The 21,816-nt window shown below is 42.2% G+C and overlaps 2 protein-coding genes across 7 annotated transcripts in view; both read right to left on the bottom strand.

Annotated features, from left to right (window-relative positions):
- Positions 1–873: 873 nt before the first annotated feature.
- LOC114504770 (protein BEX1-like) overlaps positions 874–21,816 on the bottom strand; it is a 131,763-nt gene continuing 110,820 nt past the window's right edge. For 2 of the 6 annotated variants that reach the window (XM_036016592.1, XM_036016590.1), the window contains exon 2: positions 874–1,510. In XM_036016592.1, coding sequence (XP_035872485.1) covers positions 1,119–1,505 — 387 coding nt within the window. In that variant the 5' untranslated portion in view covers positions 1,506–1,510 and the 3' untranslated portion in view covers positions 874–1,118. Of the gene's footprint in view, positions 1,511–1,875; positions 1,975–2,291; positions 2,424–21,816 lie in introns of those variants that run through there. The other 4 variants (XM_028522627.2, XR_003685239.2, XM_028522628.2 and 1 more) reach the window with 4 other exon arrangements.
- Positions 5,561–18,821, bottom strand: NXF3 (nuclear RNA export factor 3). The gene is given in 16 exon segments (XM_028522717.2): positions 5,561–5,889; positions 6,406–6,472; positions 7,049–7,097; positions 7,193–7,308; positions 7,414–7,472; positions 7,593–7,700; positions 7,817–7,872; positions 7,959–8,027; positions 8,377–8,413; positions 10,092–10,201; positions 10,424–10,504; positions 10,629–10,733; positions 10,828–10,911; positions 15,329–15,473; positions 15,696–15,867; positions 18,623–18,821. Coding segments are annotated over 16 exon segments (1,644 nt in total). The 3' UTR covers positions 5,561–5,702.

The raw sequence follows: 21,816 nt of genomic DNA, 5'->3' as shown, positions 1-21,816 counted from the left end.
TTTCTCATGCTTTGCATTTTAGTGCTTATCTGCACTGCATCCACCTTTATGTTCTTCTAGTTATTATGATTTTAATTTAAGAATTAAGGTAATAATAAGTATACGCATACTAGTAGGTCTTTAGACATTAATGTGCATCAAAATCACCAGGGAAGCTTGCTAAAAATGAGAGTTCTGGAGCCCAATTGAAATTTAGGGTTGGATCAGGCATCCACATCTTCAAGAAAGCTCTCTGGTGATTCTTACACAAGTGGCAGATTAGGATACTTTGGAAACACCAGGATATTTCATGAATTTAGGAATCCAAGTTATCTCTTATAGAGAAATGAAGCTAGATATCCCAGGGTACTTTATTCAGAGACTGGACTGAGACAAAAACTCAAGAGCTCCTAACTCAATCATTAATTTTACTTTGTTAAGCACCTTCCTCTTGTCAGGCAGAAATTTCAGCTTGAACAGCAGATGCTGCAGTCCTGAGTTAGAGGGATGCTGGACTGATGAGACCTATCTTTGGGGACTATGCTAATAGGTGGGGTGGGTCAAATAGGTAAACACAGCTCAAACACTCCTAAACTTATTTCAAAGTTATGCGAGGCAAATACAGTCCCCAATATATAAGGAAGTCCTGGGTTCATTCATCTGGCTAAAATATGCAAAATTCATGACCAAGTATTTATTAAGTGACCCTAATGCTTTCATAAGATCATTAAAATATTTTCCATTTATTCTTAAAGTACAGATAATGTAAAACACATCAACCCATCTCACAAAAATGGGTCCCAGTATTAATCATTTGGTATATTTAAATTTAAGCATTTTTGTCTTTGTGTATTAAATAAATAAGTATAAAATTTGAAATAAAAACAAATATAGTTTGATTTTTAAAACTGCTTTATTAACGTCACAATATATAATAAGCATCTTTCCATGCAATAGGTCAAATTCTTCATCTAACAAAATCTCACAGGCTGGGGAAAAAGCATACCATTCAACCAGAAGCTGGTAGAGACCCACAAGAAACAACTAACAACAAAAGGTTTACAGCAAGGTACATCACAAACATGTAAGTTTAGGAAGCAGGTGTGTCTTCCTATTAACTTCAGGGAAAACATCAGGATTCAGGGCATAAGGCAAAATTCATCGTGATGGTCATGGTGAGGGGGGTCAGTGCTAACTGCTCGTAGACTATGACTTAACTGCTTTCCCCTCAGCTTTTCCATCAGCTGTCTCATATCATCCCCAGCTCTTTCCCTATTCTCTTGTCTCATCCTTGCCTGTGGCTCTCCAAGCCTCTGACCCCCGTCCCATCTATACTGCAGGATGGGCTGCCTAACACGGTACCGCCTGCGATTTCCTCTAGGCCCACAATATTCACCAGCTTCCAAAGGGAGAGCCAAGGGCTCTCCTTTATTAGAGCCTTGCTCCTTTTCATCCTTTTTGTCATTTTCCTGGTTGGTATTTTCCACGTTGAGATTTTTTACAGCTTGCTCCTGTTTGGACGCCATTGCTCCTAGGAGACAAGAGATGAAAAGGGAGTATTTTATTGGTGGACTGATCAGCACCGAGGACAGAGGCCATAGTACTAATCTTTCAGAGTCCTGGATACCGAAGGTTAATTTTTTAAATCTCATGTTTCCCCACTGAGAGGCTCTCTACACTCTGTAGTGGACCTTCAATACCAGCTCTGCCTCCTCCCCGTCAGTTCTCTCTGCTCTGTCCCTGCAAACCCACCATTTTCCCTGAGATCCAAGCCCAGGCTTCTGCAGGCACCAAAATGGAGGACAGGTGACGGTGGATGGAGGACTTGGGGGCTGGGCGAAGGTAGGTCTCCGACTGGTCTCTGCACAGCCCCGCACCACTGTCTCCCGCACCCACCTGAGCCTACCCTTGTTGTCTCCCCTCTTCTCGATTCTCGCCGTGAGTGCGCTGCTGGATACTTGGCACAGACCCACAGACCCACAGACCTGCAGAGGGCCAGGGTAGAGGGAGCCGGTGCTGTCGCCAAATACTATGCACTGACCCGCAGCCGCCACGTCCCTCCCCAGGACGCATCTCCCGCCCTCTCTCCCTCCACCCGCTTCACCATTTTCCTACAGGAGCTCGGGGATGACTTCCCATCGCTGGGTCGCTCTGCTACCCTCCCTGGGATCCTGCTGCCCCAGCACCCGCACCCCAAGGGGTCACTATTTACTACCCTAAGAATGCCGGGAGTGGAGAAAGCTAGCAGGGACTGCTGCACTGATCCCCGGCCAGCTGCCGCCCTGGCCTCCGCGCGGGACCAGGGCCCTTACCTGCTCCGCCTTTACGGGCCCGACGCCCGGCCGTAGTGCGCAGGACAGCGGGGGAGCTGGTACCCAGAAGGGAGTGACAACTGCACCAAACGCTACGACGCTCTGCAGCTCCCGGTCACGTGAGGCCCCGCGTCATCCAGCAGCTCACAAGCCGCCCCCCCTCCGCCACACACACACACACACACACACACACACACACACACACACCCCCTCATGGAAAGAACTACCTCTCCAAGTTGCCTCTGGGCCCAGCTTGCAAACCCTTGTCACTCAGCCGGGTCCTCTCTAATCTGAGGGCCCAGAAGTGGTCTTACCTCCCTGTGGTTGGGGTTTGTTCTCTGGTTACCCTGGAGGGTTTCCATCCTTTCCTTCCCTCCACTCCACCACCACCATAACAGCCTTGGCATTGACTTTGGCCTCTTCTGCTTTCTCTCTTCTTCTCCCTGGCTGTATATCTTCTTCCCAATCATTTCTCTCTATTTCCTTTTTAAAAATCAGTATGCTTCAAAAAACTGAAATTTATGAAATTTCATTTTTAAGAGACATGTTTCAACCTAGGGAAGTTAAAAAAACTCAGTGTTCATGTTCTCTGGCACTGCACACAAAATATTTTCTCTGGGCTCCACACAACTTCATTTATAGAACATTCTAGCTTGTTTCAAAATTTTATGGAAAAAGGGTGGGAGAAGACTTTCCAAAACACAGTCAGCTGTTTTCAAAATGACCTGTGAAGGAGATCTTCAGGAAGAAGCCCAAGAAGTCTAGTTGTCAGATCTTGGACAGTTAGTGTAAATAATCTACCCTTTTTCCCTTCTGGGTCAAATTTCAAAATTCATTAATAAATTTCTATATTTTATCCTATTAAAATAATCATTCATTAAATATGGAAAAACATTTGCTGACAACTGAAGATCATCCCTTCTTTGACAAGACATTGGGAAGAAGCTTGTCTTCCTGCTGCCACTTTCCAGAGACTTTCATTCCCTACATTCATGCTTCTGACTGTTGCTTACTCTAAAAATATAGATGGAGAGGTGACCAAGGTGCTCACATGAGAAAATCTCTTGGTTCCCCCCATCTCTTCCCAAAATCCCCACCTAGTGACTCACCTCCCAGATACATAGTAGTGTCAAAGATCAGTTCTCATACTGGAAACCAGATAGGGCTCTTCTATACCATTATAGTGGGATATTCTAAGAATCATAAGGAAGTGATTGCTGGGCTTCCCCAGACAACCTGCTCTCTCTTCTTTTTCATCTTGTTTAGGTAGAAACCTCTCTCAGACATTTCTGCTATCTCTCACCCAGCTTAAAAAGTGAGACTGCTGGGACCCTTACCCTAACCTCCTTGCCTCCAGAGTACTCAGGAAAAACCCAGCCTTACTGCAGCATCACTATCTGCCAGTCCATACCCATCCTGGTACTCCCTCATTTATGCCAGGACCCGAGGAACACTCTGCAGACCACCTGCAGTAATCTTAGATTATGCATTCTGAACACAGAAGTCTGTGGAAACTATTAAATGTTATTAAAATTATCTATATGGGCCCTGGCTGGTGTGCTTCAGTGGTTGAGTGCCAGCCTGCTAACCAAAGGGTCGCTGGTTCGATTCCCAGTCTAAGGCACAAGCCTGGGTTGCAGGCCAGGTCCCTACTGGGGTGCATGCAAGAGGCAACCACATGGTGATTATTTCTGTCCCTCTCTTTCTCCCTCCCTTACCCTATGTCTAAAAATAAATAAAATCTTTTTAAAAACTTAAAAAAATTATCAATATGGGTGAGAAAAGGTGGTAATAGATTTACATGTTTTTGTGGGGAGATAGACCATGCTTAGAAGATTTTCAAAGAGGCTATAATTCCTCACCCTTTAAAAAGTTTAAAAGTCTCTATATACAATGTCTCACCCTCTCTAGTAAATTACTCTCACCTAGACTACTTCCTTTTCCTTTATTTTCTACTTTATGTCAAGGATATTACTCCACTGTAACCAATAAATGAGGACATTTTTTTCTTCCTAGGTTTTCATGCACTCTTTAACACTGTTTTATTCTTGTTTTTGCAAAATGGATTGATTTTTAATTTTGAATAGATTTGTATGGCCAAGAAAGTAATACTGTTCTCCACCTAAAAAATATATTGGATTGAGCCCTGGCTGGTGTGGCTCAGTGGATTGAGCACTGGCCTGCAAATCAAAGGGCTACTGCTTTGTTTCCCAGTCTAGGGCACATGCCTGGGTTGCAGGCCAGGTCCCCAGTATGGGGCGTGTGAGAGGCAACCACACATTGATGTTTCCCTCTCTTTCTCTCTCCCTTCCCCTCTCTAAAAAATACATAAATAAAATATTTTGAAAGAAATATTGGACTGATACACCAGGGGCACAGACCACTTCCCCAGGTTTACCAGGGTAACACATTATGCCCACCTCAGAAGCCACACAGTTATTTGGAGCACATATGGCCTGAGATTTAGGGCGTCCAGAATTTGAATCTTTACCACACTGTTCCCCAGGTACTGGTTGACCATCTCTCTCTTTTCCTTTCCTCCTCTATAGAAAAGTTAATGGATTTTGTCTTGAATAGATTTTGCAGGGATGTGACATAACATGCAAAGTCATTCTTTATTGTGCAAAGAATTTGTTCCTGGGAGAGACAAATACACAGAACAACCAGCCCTTTGGGTTGATAAGTGTCAGGTAAGTATTGACTTCCCAACTCCAACAGGGATATACTAAGAGTGGTGGTGAAACACAACAAAGATGGTGAGGATGAAGATGATGACACCCAAAAGATTCTTGTTGAGTCTGTGCTCTCAGGATCATGGATCAGCCTGTGGGAGGGCCTCCTCTGGCATCATGTACTTGGGCTGGAGGAAGTAAAGCAGGGAATTTGGGAGATTAGCACTGCAAGAAGCCCTCAGTCTTATCCCCAGGTAGCCTAGTCTCTGCTCACTTGGCCTGAATTCCCAGACTTCACCTTGGGCAGAGCAAGCACTTGTGCAGCTGTGGTATAGTCCCTGTGGTTGCCATTAAGACACCTAGGGTGGAGGAAGGACAGGAGACAACCATTAGAACCAAAGTAGAGACTGACCACACACTGCTGTTTTATAACCTGTGTGATGTTAACATTCCTCCACATTTATTGTGATATATGCAGTGCAGTAAGCCCTGTGGCACAGTGCATGTTGGAAAAATTCCTGAAACCCAAATGTGTCAATAAAAGAATAAGGCCCATGAAATTCATAAAGGAGTATACCTCCTTTATGTTCAAAACATAATTGTGTAGCTTATATGTAATGAGAAAGAAGTGTTCAGGGTGATAGGTGAAATAAACAAGAAAAACAAATTACCTGCAAGTTCATATTATTCAGTCCTCAGCTTCTCCCAGTTCCCTCCTATCCCCATGCACACCAATCACTCACTTCTGAGACCACTGGAGGCTCATCTCAGACGGGGTGGAGAAAACCTGCACCATTTCCTGCTGCTCCTTGCAGAGGGTGGGCACAAAGCTGAAGGTGGGGTTAGGCACTTCTATGGAATACACACTCTGAGCATCATCAGGGGTCACATCCCTCACAAACAGTTCATCATTCATGATGCACAGACTGGAGCAAAAATGGACCCTAAGACAACTGATGGATGGACAACACCACACCCTCAACAATGATCCTGCTTCTACTGTCACAAAGAAACCAGGTTCCTTCCATAGACTAACTGTATCTGATCGATAGAGTCCTTGCCTGGTACCTCTGCTCTTCTCACAGACAGCACTTGGAGAGATTTTTCTACCAGCCTCACTAGATTTGTAGGATTAACCCCACTGTATTTAGTCTGTAAAACACTCTAAGGGAGAGGACAATCTAATCCCCTTTTTCAGAGAAAGATACAGAGAAGTCATATGATTTCTCTAAGGTATAAATCTAGTTAGTGTTGGGGTCAAAAGGAGAATCCAGTGTTCTAACTCTAGAGCCCACACTCTTAATCCCAATGCTGGACTGTTCCTTGGATCTGCATGTTGGCTCCCCACAACACTGAAAAAAACTCAAAACCTGCACTGCTATATTCCCACACCCCTGAGCCCAGACTGGGCTGCCTGTTCTCACCCAGAGCACAGCACTCACCTGGAACTGCTGGCAGGGGTAACAGTGAAGGTCCGGGAGAAGGCACGCACACAACCCTGAGACTGTCCTTCCATTTCAACAACAATAAGAACAACAACAACAACAATTCCACCTCAAGAGTCACAATGCTTCACAAGCTCCCACTGCATTCCTCAGTAAGGGTCAGACTCCACACATGCCCAAGGGGACAGCGGTTCACTGGGAGTCAGGGTGACAGGAATGGGGAGGGCAAGGATAGGCACAATCTTCTCCCACTGACATGGACCCTACTATGCCCTGGGACAACCATTTGACAAGTTCATTCGATTCATTTTTAGCAGCTACCCAAGAGGTGGGCATTATTAGCCCCAATTTGCAAAAGAGGAAAAAAGAGTTCCGTGTAACTAGCCCAAGTTCTCAGAGTAAGGATCAGGGATGAAAGCCACCAAAACCCACACTTGTATCCCTAAGAGCTCAGCTGTGTGGGGCTGACAGGCATGGGTGCAGGTCAGAACAGGATGGGTTTGGGGCAGAGTGGAAGCAGGAGAACACAGAGGGAACAGGAAAAAAGGGGAGGGGTCAGGGAAGTTGAGAGAGTTCTGAGAGGGGTCCCAGGCTGCAGGAGGGACAAGTGGGGCATCTGGAGGGGGGGGGCTCTACACACACTCACCTTCCTTGAACACTCCACTGACACAGACAAAGATCATGCTTTCCTAAAAGAAAAGAGTGCAGGTGCTCAGTCACCATCTACACCTCCCAAACACCTACATCTTTCTGGGCCAGCCCAAGGGAAGAAGCAGATTCTCACTGACAGGAACCACATGTCCAAGATGAAGGAGCTGAAGTCATGCTGAGCTTTGGGCAACACACAGAGGGAGCACACAACATCACGTTTTGTATGTTTCAGCAGTTGAAAGCGCAGGTCTGTGGGGGAAGGACTGCAAAGGTCAAGGTTGCCACACCCAGGGATCTATGACTGGCCCCTTCATGCCCCCTTTGGCTGCCCAATCTTCCCCATCCTACACGCACTGGGGTCCTTGAGGTTCTTCATATTCCTGTTATTTTTGAAATACTCAAACAAGTTGCTTCTAGGAGAAAAAGAGGAGCAGGATGTGTTGACCTGGCCAGCGTGGGTGCTGCCATGAACTGGCCTGTGTCTGCTGGGAAGCCACACAGCCCAGGAGCAGAGTCTTAGCTGTGATACTCACAAGTTTGGATCTTTTGGGTTGAAGGGAATGGTCAAAGAGAAGCAGGCCCCATCATTGTAGGCATCAAGAAGATAGTGTCGGTCTCCAGAGTCATAGATCATGTAATACCTGTGAGGGAGCAAAGGGGAGAAGCTGCCTGTGTTAACTGGGACCCAAATGAGAGGTGAGAGTCCCAGTAAGCAGTCCCAGCCCTCCCTATTGTTAGTGTTCCCAGAGCTACTTACTGCTGCAGAAATTGCAGCACTAGATTCTTCAGTGCCTCAGATGCAAAGAAGCTTCCCTGAAATCAAAACAGTCCTCAAAACCACAGCTGACAGCACATCCTCATTCACCACCTTAAAACCCTGCTACATCCTCCCTCGTCACCCTGCAGGTTGGTAACTTCTTGTGTGCTTCAATCCCCAAATTAGTTGGTGGAGGTGGCTCCTGGCTATCCTGGAAAAGGGAAAAGGAAGTCAGCCTTGCAGACCAGCAGGTGGTGCTGAATGATCAGGAAAAGAATGGGCCTATGAGAGGGTAAAAGTCTGAGGTCAGGTGCAAAAGAGCCCTGGAAATTCAATGGACAGTACTACATTTGTATCTTTATTATGGGAGCCCTGGAGCCTGTGGAGAACTTGTGTGAAGAAAGTCCAGAGCCTTTGACACAAGTTCTCACATTGGTCACCAATGTGATTAAAAATCAGATCCAAAAATGTAACTTGGGTCAGACCTAAAGAAGTTCAGGGCAGGTTGTTGGAGGTGGCAGTGCCACTTATAGGAGTCAGTGATTGAGAGATACACTTACCAGGCATAATAACTTGGGGAAGAGTTCCAAGATGGAGCTGCCAAAATCAAGACAAAACAGAAACATAAGTGAATCTGGAGAGTAGCCCTGCCTCATTGGAGCAAGCTCACCTACACCAAACATATAGCCCAATGTGTTCCATCTATATTCCAGTATCCCAACCTTCCAGGGACCTGGGAATCTTCCCCATGCATTGACCCATGTAAAGAGTGCTGATCTTCCCTCCCCCTCTCCCTCTCCATCCTGCTGAGTAGCTCCCACCCAGGTGCCCTGTCTCCATTCCAGTGCCAGAAAAGGCTTCTTGCTGATCCCAGATTCCAGGGTTTCTTCCCTCTCCCTGCTTTTCTTCCTCCTGGTCCCCAGTGAAAGCTCCAGAGACAAGAGGGAATGGGATGGGAGCCCAGGGCTCTGCTACCTCACTGGGGGAGGGATTAGGAGGCAGAAAAGGAAAGGGAGGAGGAAGAAGACAGAAAGAGAGTGAGATAGGAGGGGAGAATGGGGAGACTGGGGAGACATAGGGGTATAGAGACAAAGGGAGAAAGAGAAAGCAAAGCAAAAGGAAGGGAAAGATGTTCTGCCCTGGAGGTGGGGGTAAGAGAAGAAGAGAGAAGAAAAGGGACATGGCCTTCCTGTAGCAGCCCTTTTCTTCATCTGCCCTTGGCTGGCCCTGGGCCCTGAGGTAGGAATAGAAATAATGCACCTAATGGGCAGGGAACCCATTGGATGCAAGTCATATATGGGAGTTCTGCATGAGCTGGGCATGAGAACTGCAGCAGTTTGTGGGTGTCATGGGGAAGAAGATTGTCCTGAGGAGTAAAGGGTCACACTCAAGCTCAGCATAGAGTTGGGGGTCTGTGATCCCCTCTTATGATCACCACCTTCTCTCCTCAGGGTCCCCATGCACCTGTGCTGGTTGGTTCCTTGTCTGAGGAATCCTACCTGTGTGTAGGTACCCAGGGTTCCTCTGAAGGACCAGGCAGGTGATGTGATGGGTGGAGGGAGGGGCAGTGCCCCTAAGAGGACTCTCCTTCTGTCTCCTCAACCCCCTCTGCCCTCTACCTTCCACTGCTGCCTCCTCCAGAAGTCCTACACTCACTGGGGACTGCTCACTTCTGGCACCAGTTCAGGGAACCCTAGTTTCTACCAAGGATAGCCCAAGTCATGAGCATTGGTCCAGAGGAATAGAGGTCATTATGGCAGTCACCTAAGAACTTGGCCCTCAGCATTAGGTGGGAATATCCCCATCTCAGCCTGGGATTGGAGGGGAGACCCTTTTGGAGCAAGAATAAGCAGTTTCATCTCAGGGCATGAGATGTATACCTTATCTCAGCTTGGAGTAGGATGGCCTGTCTCAGCTGGCTCTGGGCTGAAAGCTCTGAGCTGGAGGACCCTTCTCTGTCCAGAGTACCAGTATATGACTCAAGGCTGGTCACACCTGGTACTGTTGAAAAGGGGATGCCTTGTTTCCTAGAGCACATTGTTGGGAGGGCATGGATGAGAAGGCTGGATGCAGGGAAGTGGGAAATAGACCTCAGGCCAAGCAAACAGGAGAGAAGATCACAGGAAGAAAAAGATATCTCTAAGCACAGGTGAGGGACACAGAGAAGAGAGGAAAGGCCTGTGGTCTTCCCAGAAGAACTATTTGCTGTCTCCAGAAAACAGGCACTATGAAGCATAGCTCAGGCTAACACATGGTGAAAGAAAGTACCACTAACCTTATGTTGGTTGAATTATCTGGGAAGGTGGTGCATAGGGGTTTTCCATTTGCACTCATCTCTTCTGGCTCCAGCCCTTTGCCCTGGTCCAATTCCCCTACCAACTTCACCTGTAATTATGGGGAAGAACCATATGGACCTGAGAAAGAGAGCCCTAAGATGATCTGTACCCCAAGTCTCTTCATTTTCTAACAAATCCAATTTACTGCCCCTTGTCATTACCCCATGGGGTTCAGTGGCTCTGGATCTGAAGTGGTGAAGGAGTGCAATAGGTGGAGGAAGAAGAGGTGGGTCTGGATGTAGACACACAACTGGTCTTGAGTCTGCATTACGTTAACCAACTTCTCCTTTTCTGATTTCAGCTCCTTCTGCACAGACTAGGGGGCATCAGAGGGGTTGACAAAGATAGATATCTGCAGGAAATACAAGAGGGGCTGAGTAAGCACCAGGAAATCTGAGCCTTGGTATCAAGCAAGACCTTATCCCTGTCCTGCCCTCTTGCCCCTAGCTAACCCCGGTCATGCCTTTGACACACACCATCTCATTATCCTCATCCAGAATCTTGTTGTTGACATTCTTCAGTGCAAAGGCAACACTAGCATTCTCAACAAAGAACTGGGCCTGCATTTTCTCATAGTGAAACTATAAGGAGAGTGACAAGAGAAGCAGAATATGAGACCAGAGCCACTGCTCATCTGCCCTGTTTCTTCTTATCCACCTCACTGTCCCCTCTTACTTCGACTGGAGTGAAGGGGATGCTGCATTGCTCCTGAATCAAATTCAGCAGCCACTTCTCATCATATTTTATGCCAAATGGAATCTAGGAGCCAAAGGAAAGATAGAAGAGTGACATAATGGAATCTAAGAGTAAGATAAAACCCAACTGTACTTTCCTTTCAGATATTCTTTTCACCCTTTAAAATAATTGTTTAAGATAAGACAATATCTGACATAAACATAGTAAATATATATGCACCCAACATAGGAGCACCTAAATACATAAAGAAAATCTTAGAGGACTTCAAGAAAGATATGGACAGCAACACAATTATTGTGGGGGATTTTAACACCCCTCTATCAAAAATGGACAGATCTTCCAAACAAAACATCAACAAAGATATTGTGGCATTGAACAATACCCTAGACGAGCTGGGCTTTACTGATATTTACAGAACCCTCCATCCCAAAGAAGCTAAATACACATTTTTCAAATGTACATGGAACATTTTCAAAGATTGACCACATGATAGGACACAAAACAAGCCTCAACAATTTCAAAAAAATTGAAATCATACCAAGCAATTTCTCGGATCACAAGGGACTGAAACTAGAAACCAACCCCAAGGAAAAAAACCCAAAACACTCAAATTCATGGAGATTAAACAGCATGCTATTAAACAATGAATGGGTCAAGAATGATATTAGGGAAGAAATCAAACGGTTTTTGGAAACAAATGAAAACGAACTCACAACAACCCAAAACTTATGGGACACAGCCAAGGCAGTCCTGAGAGGGAAGATCATAGCGATACAGGCCCACCTAAAAAACTTAGAAACATTTCAAACAAACAACCTAACCCTACATCTACAAGAACTCGAGGAACAACAACAAAGACAGCCCAGAGCAAGCAGAAAGAAGGAAATAACCAAGATCAGAGCAGAATTAAATGACATAGAGACTAAAAGCACAATTCTAAAGATCAATGAATCCAAGAGTTGGTTCTTTGAAAAGATAAAAAAAATCGACAAGCCTTTAAGCAGACTCATCAAGAAAAAAAGAGAGAAAACCCAAATAAACACAATCAGAAATGAAAGAGGAGAGATTACAAGAGATACCACAGAAATACAAAGGATTGTAACAAATTACTACAAAGAGCTGTATGCCAAGAAATTTGAAAACCTAGATGAAATGGACAAATTTCTAGAAAAATATAACCTTCCAAAACTCAATAAAATGGAAGCAGAAAGCCTCAACAAACCAATAACAGCAAAAGAAATCGAAGCAGTAACCCAAAACTCCCAACACACAAAAGCCCTGGACCAGATGGTTTCACAGGAGAATTCTACAAAGCATTTAAGGAAGAACTAACACCTATCCTTCACAGACTATTTCAAAAAATCCAAAATGATGGAAGACTACCAAACTCTTCTTATGAGGCCAACATCATCTTAATCCCAAAACCAGATAAAGACACAACAAAGAAAGAAAACTACAGGCCAATATCGCTGATGAACATTGACGCTAAAATCCTCAACAAGATACTGGCAAACCGCATCCAACAGTACATTAAGAAGATCATACACCATGACCAAGTTGGATTCATTCCAGGTATGCAAGGATGGTACAATATACGCAAATCAGTAAATGTAATACATCACATAAACAAAAGCAAAGACAAAAACCACATGATCATATAGATAGATGCAGAAAAAGCATTTGATAAGGTACAGCACCCATTTATGATAAAAACACTCAGTAAAGTGGGAATAGAGGGAGCATTCCTCAACATAATAAAGGCCATATATGAGAAACCTACAGCCAACATTATACTCAATGGGCAAAAATTAAAATCTTTTCCACTAAGAACAGGAACAAGACAAGGATGTCCCCTTTCACCACTTCTATTCAATATAGTACTGGAGGTTCTAGCCACAGCAATCAGACAAGACAAAGAAATAAAAGGAATCCAAATCGGAAAGGAGGAAACAAAACTGTCACTGTTTGCAGATGACATGATAGTGTACATAGAAAATCCTATAGACTCCACCAAAAAACTGCTTGACCTAATAAATGAATTTGGTAAAACAGCGGGATACAAAGTCAATATCCAGAAATCAAAGGCATTTCTGTACACCAACAATGAAACAGCAGAAGCAGAAATCAAGAAAAAAATCCCATTTGAAATAGCAAAAAGGAAAATAAAATACCTAGGAATAAACCTAACCAAAGAGGTAAAAGACCTGTATTCAGAAAACTACATAACACTGAGGAGAGAAATCAAGGAAGACACAAACAAATGGAAACATATACCGTGTTCATGGGTTGGAAGAATTAATATCATTAAAATGTCCATACTACCAAAAGCAATCTACACATTCAATGCAATACCTATTAAAGTACCAATGGCATATTTCACAGACATAGAACAAACACTTCAACAATTTATATGGAACCATAAACGACCCCGAATAGCTGCTGCAATTTTGAGAAAGAAGAGTAAAGTAGGAGGGATCACAATACCCAACACTAAACTATACTACAAGGCCACTGTAATCAAAACAGCCTGGTACTGGCATAAAAACAGGCACATGGACCAATGGAACAGAACAGAGAGCCCAGAAATAAACCCAAGCCTCTACGGTCAATTAATATTTGACAAAGGAAGCAGCAACATAAAATGGAATAAAAATAGCCTCTTCAACAAATGGTGTTGGGAGAACTGGACAGCCACGTGCAAAAAAATGAAACTTGAGCACCAACTTACACCTTATACAAAAATAGATTCAAGGTGGATAAAAGACTTAAATATAAAGCGTGACACCATTAAAGTCCTAGAAGAGAACGTAGGTAGGAAAATCTCAGATATTTCACGCAGAAACTTTTTTACTGACTTGTCTCCTAGAGCAAGGGACATAAAGGAAAGAATAAACAAATGGGACCTCATCAAAATTAAAAGCTTTTGCACAGCTAAGGAAAACAGTATCAAAATAAAAAGAGAACCAACTGTATGGGAAAACATATTTGCTAATGATACCTCAGACAAGGGTTTAATCTCCAAAATATATAAAGAACTTACGCGACTCCACTCTAAGAAGACAAGTAACCCAGTTAAAAAATGGGCAAAGGACTTGAACAGACAATTCTCCAAGGAGGGCATACAGAAAATCCAAAGACACATGAAGCGATGTTCAATATAGCTAGCCATCAGAGAGATGCAGATTAAAACCACAATGAGATACCACTTCACACCAGTCAGAATGGCCATCATAAACCAAGCAACAAACAACAAGTGTTGGAGAGGATGTGGAGAAACGGGGTCCCTAGTGCACTGTTGGTGGGACTGCAGACTGGTACAACCATTATGGAAAGCAGTTTGGAACTTCCTCAGAAAACTAAAAATGGATCTGCCTTTTGACCCAGCAATTCCATTGCTGGGACTCTATCCTAAGAACACTAAAACACCAATACAAAAGATCCTTTGCACCCCGATGTTCATAGCAGCACAATTTACAATAGCTAGGTGCTGGAAGCAACCTAGATGCCCATCAGTAAATGAATGGATCAAAAAACTATGGTACATTTACACAATGGAATTCTATGCAGCAGAAAGAAGAAGGAGCTCATACCCTTTGCAACAGCATGGATGGAGCTGGAAAGCATTATGCTAAGTGAAACAAGCCAGGCAGTGAAAGACAAATACCACATGATATCACCTTTAACAGGAATCTAAACAACAAAACAAAACAAAACAAAAAACTAGCAAAATATAACCAAAGACACTGAAATAGGGGATAGTCTGACAGTGGCCAGAGGGGAGAGAAGAGGGAATTTCAGGGGGGAATGGGTAGGGATTACAGGAACAAATTTGGAGGACACATGGACAAAAACTAGAGGTGGGGGGTAATGGGGGGAAGGGGGAAGGGTTGGGTGGAGGGGCTGGAACGGGAGTAGGGGGGAGAAAGCTGTACTTGAACAATGATTGAAATAAAAAAAATAAAATAAATTAAAAAAAAAAAAGATAAGACAATATCTATTATTACTAACTTTTGTACCAGGCATGGGTTTTCTAAATACCATTCTTTACATTCAAATAGTTTTTCTCAAATAATCAACTTAAGATGTTTAACATGTATTACCTTTTATAAAGTTTCAAGAGACCCTACCTAAGTCAGACCTGGACTGAACCTTTCAAAAGGACCCCAGAGATTTAACGTCCTCCAACATTCAGGTTGGGCCAAACTGTGCCTTCCAATGTGAAGCTGCTCCATCTCCTTGGCAGTAGTTTTCCCTTTTGCTTTTAGATTACCTGTCCCATTCTCCTTTCAGTCTGTCTGTTCCCTTTATATTGCTTCTCTTAGTATGCCCTTAGATGACCTAGGTTGTTAACTCCTAGTAATAACAAAACACATTAGCAACACTTTTGCCCCAGAAAGGTGCCTCGTATCTCTACACAAATCCAGCACAACTCCCTCTGTTCACCTTCTACATATTAGGTCCACTTTTCCAGGACACTCACAGTGATCTTGAACCAGGTTCCTGAGGTCTTATCCTGCCTCTTCTCCATTTTTGTCTCTGGAGGATTTTGCTCTCTCTCCATCTTAATGTGGGTTTGGTTCCATTTCTGAAAATAGGCTCTCTGATGATAATGTGCATAGGGCATGCTGTGGGTCAGTGGAAAGAAAGAAGTAGTCCATATATGCTCAGAAAGTCTTCTATACACATTTATTTCACTGATACCAAGGCTAAAATAAAGTTTTCTCAACCACTAATCTGATTCTTTCATTCCTCATTTTTCTAGGTTGGAGAGAAGAATGACATGCTTAATTACAAGGTTATCTATTCCACTCGTGGGTACATTTCAGTCATGCTGACTGGTCACTTACTATCTTACTTGGGTGTCCACATAAGCATCACTTGTTGTAGAATCTCTATCTTGTTGCTTGTGGGATGAAGGAAGAATGCCAGAACTGATGTGTTCAGACAAATTGATATATCTCCTTCGGTACATACCCCAGCCTGATCTTCTATCTATGGTGTTGCCTTGGGTATTATGCCCTGAAATTAAGAACAACACATCAATGGTCCCAATGCCAGAAAAAGTCCTGGGGAGATATCGTGGCTAATGAGGAAATATTACTGATTTTTATAATCTAAAATGAAACACATCACAAGACTTCACTGTGGTTCCACGTCCTGGGAGATGAGAGATCAGGAATATTCATAGCCAAGAAGAAAAGTACAAAATAAAGGGTTTAGGTGTTGAGTTTAATTTGTAATGTTAGCCCCAGTTCTGCCCCTTACAAGCTAGGTGACCTGGGACAAGTTGTTTATTATCTTTAACTCTCACTCCCCTCCTCTGCTCTAAGGAGAAAATAAAATCTACCCTGAAAGTTTAGTGTTATGGTTCAAAGGTCAAAGATGAGTTCTTGCCTTAAAACAGCAATTAGAGAAATGAAAGAGAAGTCTTGTGAAAATATCAAGAATAATGTCTGGAGAGACATAATATGGAGAATACCAAAAGAGAAGGGAAGAAAATTAGAGATGTAGTGAATAATCTAACCCATATTTAATTTGTGCCCCAGTAAGAAGGAGAGGGAACAGTGCAGAAGTGGTATTTGAAGAGATTTTGGTTATGGAAGTTCCAAAAGCAACAAGATATCAAGTCAGTTTAACAATATTAATAGAAGAAAATTATGCTTTAAGGAAAAAATTCTTAAAGAAAAGGCATGCATCTGGCTGGAGTAGCTCAGTGGATTGAGCTAAGGCTGCAAACCAAGGTGTCACAGGTTTGATTCCCAGTCAGGGTACATGCCTGAGTTGCAGGCCATGACCCCCAGCAACCACACATTGATGTTTCTCTCTCTCTCTCTCTCTCTCTTTCTCCCTCCCTTCCATCTCTGAAGATAAATAAATAAAATCTTTTAAAAAAGAAAGAAAAGGCATACATTTCATAATGATGTTAACATAACAATAACTGGGGATATTTGTGACCAGAAGACTCAAACTAAAAGAAAAATTAAGGATTCTTCTTCAAGAAGAAGAAATATAATCTCAGATGGAAGCACATAGATGCAGGAAAGGAAGTCTAAAGACATGTGTGACTGTATAGGCAAATCTAAATGAATGCTTATTGTATAGCATGATGGAAGTAATTTTTTTTTTATTTCAATCATTGTTCAAGTACAGTTTTCTCCCCCCTACTCCCGTTCCAGCCCCTCCACCCAACCCTCCCCCCTTCCCCCCATTACCCCCCACCCCTAGTTTTTGTCCATGTGTCCTCCAAATTTGTTCCTGTAATCCCTACCCATTCCCCCCTGAAATTCCCTCTTCTCTCCCCTCTGGCCACTGTCAGACTATCCCCTATTTCAGTGTCTTTGGTTATATTTTGCTAGTTTTTTGTTTTGTTTTGTTGTTTAGATTCCTGTTAAAGGTGATAGCATGATGGAAGTAATTTATTCTGGGGGGTTAAATATATATAGGATTAAAGTGTATGGCAATAAATTGGTAGGCATTGAATGGAATCAAACTGTTCCAAGGTCCCTTCATTTTGTGAGGATCTTTAAGAGACTATTTTACATTTGACTGTGGAAAAGCAGTGTACAAACATATATTGTAATTTTAAGAGTAAATACTACAAAAATGGGAAAAGAATGTCCAAGTATCTAGCCAAATGAGGAAACAATTTAATAGTTAAATGCATTAGTCATTTCAAATAAAAGGAGAAGAAAGTGACTTAGGACAGGCAAAAAGAAATGTACAGTAATATGGTATATATAAACCAATTTGCATCTATATTTACATTAATAGTTTCAGACTAAATATTCCAAACAGGAAAACAAATATTATAAGAATGAGTTTTTTAAAAAATTCTGTCAGATGGTCCTTTAAAGAGATACATGCATAATTTAATAATCTAGAAAATTTGAGTCAATAATTTGGCAAAATGTATATTATTTACACAATAATCTCTTGAGAGCTGGTATTGTGTTAGTAAAAGAAAAGGTAGTTTTTAAAAAATTACTAAGGGAAAGAATGAAATTTCTTTATTATAACAGGCTCAATGCAATAAGAAGATATTAATACAAAATTCTAAATTTGTATGTATGTCTTACTATACAGCAAAACATGTAAAACAAAAACTAGTAGAAGTAAATGGAGAAATGACAAATCCATGGTCACAGTGGGAGATTTTAACACAGCTCATTGATTTACATACAACATGGAAAACAAAATTTCAGGTACATGAAGATTTAAAAATGTGATTTAAGTAAATTAACAAAGTAACATAAAACAATGCACACAACAACCACACAGGAAACATTCCAGAATAAGTCATATGCTGGGCCATAAAGCAAGCTTCAATAAATTGCTGTGGGGTAACAGAATCTACTCTGAATAGCTGATGTGAGATTCAAGGGTAATGGTGGGTTTTCTGTCTTTCCCCACCTTCGGTATGAATCGAAAAAAATGTTAATTTACACCAAATCCCCCCAACCTAGGTGATCCTCCCCATTATCCAAACCCTGGTCCTAAGAGGAACACATGAATCAGGTCTTTCCCCTCAAGAAGGGAAATAAAAAAATTCAGCTACATCCATAGGAGGGGAGGTTTTCTGTGTGGAAATAGAATGGATATGTCAGGGCCCACTTGGCCCATTTCCTCAAGAGCATAGAAATTAGGTTGGCCATCATCAACCCTCTTCTAAAATGGAGGTAGTCTAGGTGTCCCATTGACTGTGGTGGGGAGGGAACCCAGAACCACTCCAGCCCAGTGAGGATCTGAGGTGAAGGTCTCATGCCAACTAACTCACCTGTTGTGTGGTCTGAAGGCAGTGATCTGTCACCAGTGTCCTCACAAGGTATTTGTGAGGAGAATCTGTGGAGTCTGGAGCTGGATGTTTGAAGATCAAGGTGGGCTGCCGAGGAAGATAAGAGCTGGTCCCAAACAATTTCCTCAGAGCCAGAGGAACAAGATGGAATCTTTACAGGAAGTCCCTTCCTTAAAGGCATAGAGAAAGAAAGCTCTGGGAAACAGAGGATACTTTACTTCCTGTTCCTAATACCCCCTTAGCTTGCTACCAGCTAACACCCAGGGAATTGTTTCCAACTGAACCACCCCTGCAGAGAAGACCAACTAGAGTCAGGAGGCCTGGAGCCTAGATACTTGTATCTAAACACAGGGAACTCTGAATGCCAGTCTCTGTGTTGGCTGCACTACACTGTGTTCCCTCATTCTGCAAACCCAGAGAACTTTGAGTGCCAGCTATTGGTCCAGGGACTGTACTTGCTACATTGTATCTGTTCTTTCATGTGTTCTTCACAAGGTGACTCTGATATCAAAATCACCAGCTTTCCAAGGTTGCTGAGGCTTAATGTGGTACTTGAGCTTATCTGCAGGCATTCAGATGTTAACTGGAGAGACAGACTGGAATTGAGCTCCATGCAATAAGGATGACCACTCCAAGCACAGTTTTACTAAATTCTTGCTGCAATATGTGGGATTTTCTTAAACTAGGGCATCATAACAAAGTGTTCTTTCTCAAAATAGTTCATGGCTGGAATTTACTCCAGGCCATCCCAGGAAGATGATACAAAAAAGAAAACAAGACCTGGAAAATATAAAGGAAATGGCAGAGTTTTGTGAGTCATTGTAATGAGAGTAGAAAAAACAAATCATGTACTTACCTCTTAAAAAAAGAAAAGAGTACTCAATGTAGATAAATTCCTTCTAGTGGTAAGAGCTAGAATTGTAGCTCTGGAAGTTAACTCTAAGGGGAGGAAAGAATGGAGAAGCTTGTGCTCCTATGCATTAGCAAGAACTTTTTGGAATTATCCACTATTTTCTCTAATTTTCCACTCCTTGTTCACAATGGCTTCCTGTATCTCTATACTTTGAGAGAGGAAGTCTAGCCACTGAGGTGACAAAAAATCTGCACATGAGATTGTAATCATTTGGGGTAAGGGAACTGTATGAGAGAAACACACACACAGAGATAAATTGTTGAGTCAAAAGTTGAAATTGTTTATTTTTTTATAAAACAGTTTCATGAACATTCTACAGCACAGTAAGTATATGTGAACCTCTTTGTCAATTAGTTATTAAATATTTTTAGTGTTTTTCTCTAGTAATTTACTTAATCACAAAATACTAAATATTAAAAATGAAAATTTTTCATGTGCATTTGAAAACAATGTACTTTGCCTCCTTGGAATGAAAGGTTCTATATATATCAGCTAAGTACATTTGATCTAGGGCATTGTTCAATGCCACAATATCTTTGTTGATATTTTGTTTGAAATATCTATGCATTTTTGACACTGGGGTGTTAAAATCCCCTACCATAATTGTGTTGCTGTCAATATCTTTCTTGAAGTCCTCCAAGATCTTCCTTATATATTCGGGTGTTCCTATGTTTAGTGCATGTATGTTTACAATGTTTATGTCTTCTTTGTGTGTTCTTCCTTTGAGTATTATGAAGTGACCTTCTGGGTCTCTTTTTATGGCCCTTGTTATGAAGTCTATTTTGTCTGATATGAGTATTGCTACCCTGTTTTTTTTTTTTCCTGTCCATTTTCTTGGAATATTTTTTCCAGCCCTTTGCTTTCTGTCTGTGCAGGCCTTTTGTTCTGTGGTGGGTCTCTTAGGCAGAATATGAGTGGATGATGATTTCTTATCCATTCAGCTATTCTATATCTTTTGATTGAATCAATTAATTGATTTACATTTAAGGTTATTATTGATAGGTACTTATTCATTGCTCTTTAACTTCCTTCATACCTGTGCTTCTCTCTCTCTCTCACTCACTCTTTTTTTTCCTTTTCTTAAAGCAGTCCCTTTAGCATCTCTTGCAGTGCTGGTTTGGAGGAGGTGTATTCTTTGAGCCTTCTTTTTTTCTGGGAAACTCCTTATTTCACCTTCCATTTTAATTGAGAGCCTTCCTGGATTGAGTAGTCTTGGTTGCAGGCCTTTGGTTTTCATTACTTGGAATATTTCTTGCCATTTCATTTTGGCCTATAGCATTTCCATTGAGAAGTCAGCTGCTAGCCTTATTGGGGCTCCATTGTATGTTACTTCCTGTTTCTCCCTTGCAGCCTTTAAGATTCTTTCTTTGTCTTGGAATTTTGTGATTTTAATTATGATGCCCTGGAGTGGGCCTCTTTTGCTTCTTCTTCATTGGGACCCTCTGTGTTTCCTGGATTTGTGTGACTTTTCCTCTCATCAAATTAGGGACATTTTCCATCATTACTTTTTCAAGCAGGTTTGCCATCCCTTGCTCTTCTTCTCCTTTTGGCATTCCTATTATATGGATATTGTTATGTTTCATATTTCTTTCAGTTCCTTAACACCTCTTCTTTGTTTCTGAGTCTTTTTTCCTTTTCTTGCTCTTTCTGGGTGTTTTTTCTACCTTGTCCTCCAACTTGTTGATTTGATCCTCTGCTTCATCTACCCTTCTTTTGATTTTTTCTACCATGTTCTTCCATCAGAAATTGCATTCTTCATTTCCTCTTGGCTCTTGCTGATGGTTTCTATTTCCTTTTTCATGATGATATAGTTTGTAGTAATTCCTTGTAATTTCCCTGCAGTTCTTGGTAATTTACAGTGAGCTCATTGAGCTTCCTTATAACCATTGCTCTGAACTCTATTCTGATAGTTGACTTGCCTCTATTTTATTTACCATTCTTTTTAAGGCTTCCTCCTTTCCTTTTGTTTGTGGTTTAATTATTTCTCTTCATGTTGTTTGTGAGACTCTTCTTGGTAGCCTCTGCTTCTTAAATTGATCTCCTCTGACTCCCTGAGTTTTTGGTGTGAGCTTCTATGGTAGGAGACTTGTGAGATTCAGTGGTACAGTCTCCTTGATCTCCCAAACTGGCTGCTCTTGGGATGCAGTTTATGTTGACTCCCTGGATGTATTTGGGTTTTGATTGTTGATGAGTCTTTCTTTGGTGGGTGCTTCCCTCCATCTGGTTGACTGAGGGTCACTCTGCCCACCACATCTTGTATGCT

Source organism: Phyllostomus discolor, chromosome X, assembly GCF_004126475.2.
Source record: "Phyllostomus discolor isolate MPI-MPIP mPhyDis1 chromosome X, mPhyDis1.pri.v3, whole genome shotgun sequence".
Classification (NCBI taxonomy): domain Eukaryota; kingdom Metazoa; phylum Chordata; class Mammalia; order Chiroptera; family Phyllostomidae; genus Phyllostomus; species Phyllostomus discolor.
Note: the sequence above shows the minus strand (reverse complement) of the source record. Positions and strands in the feature narration are given on the sequence as shown.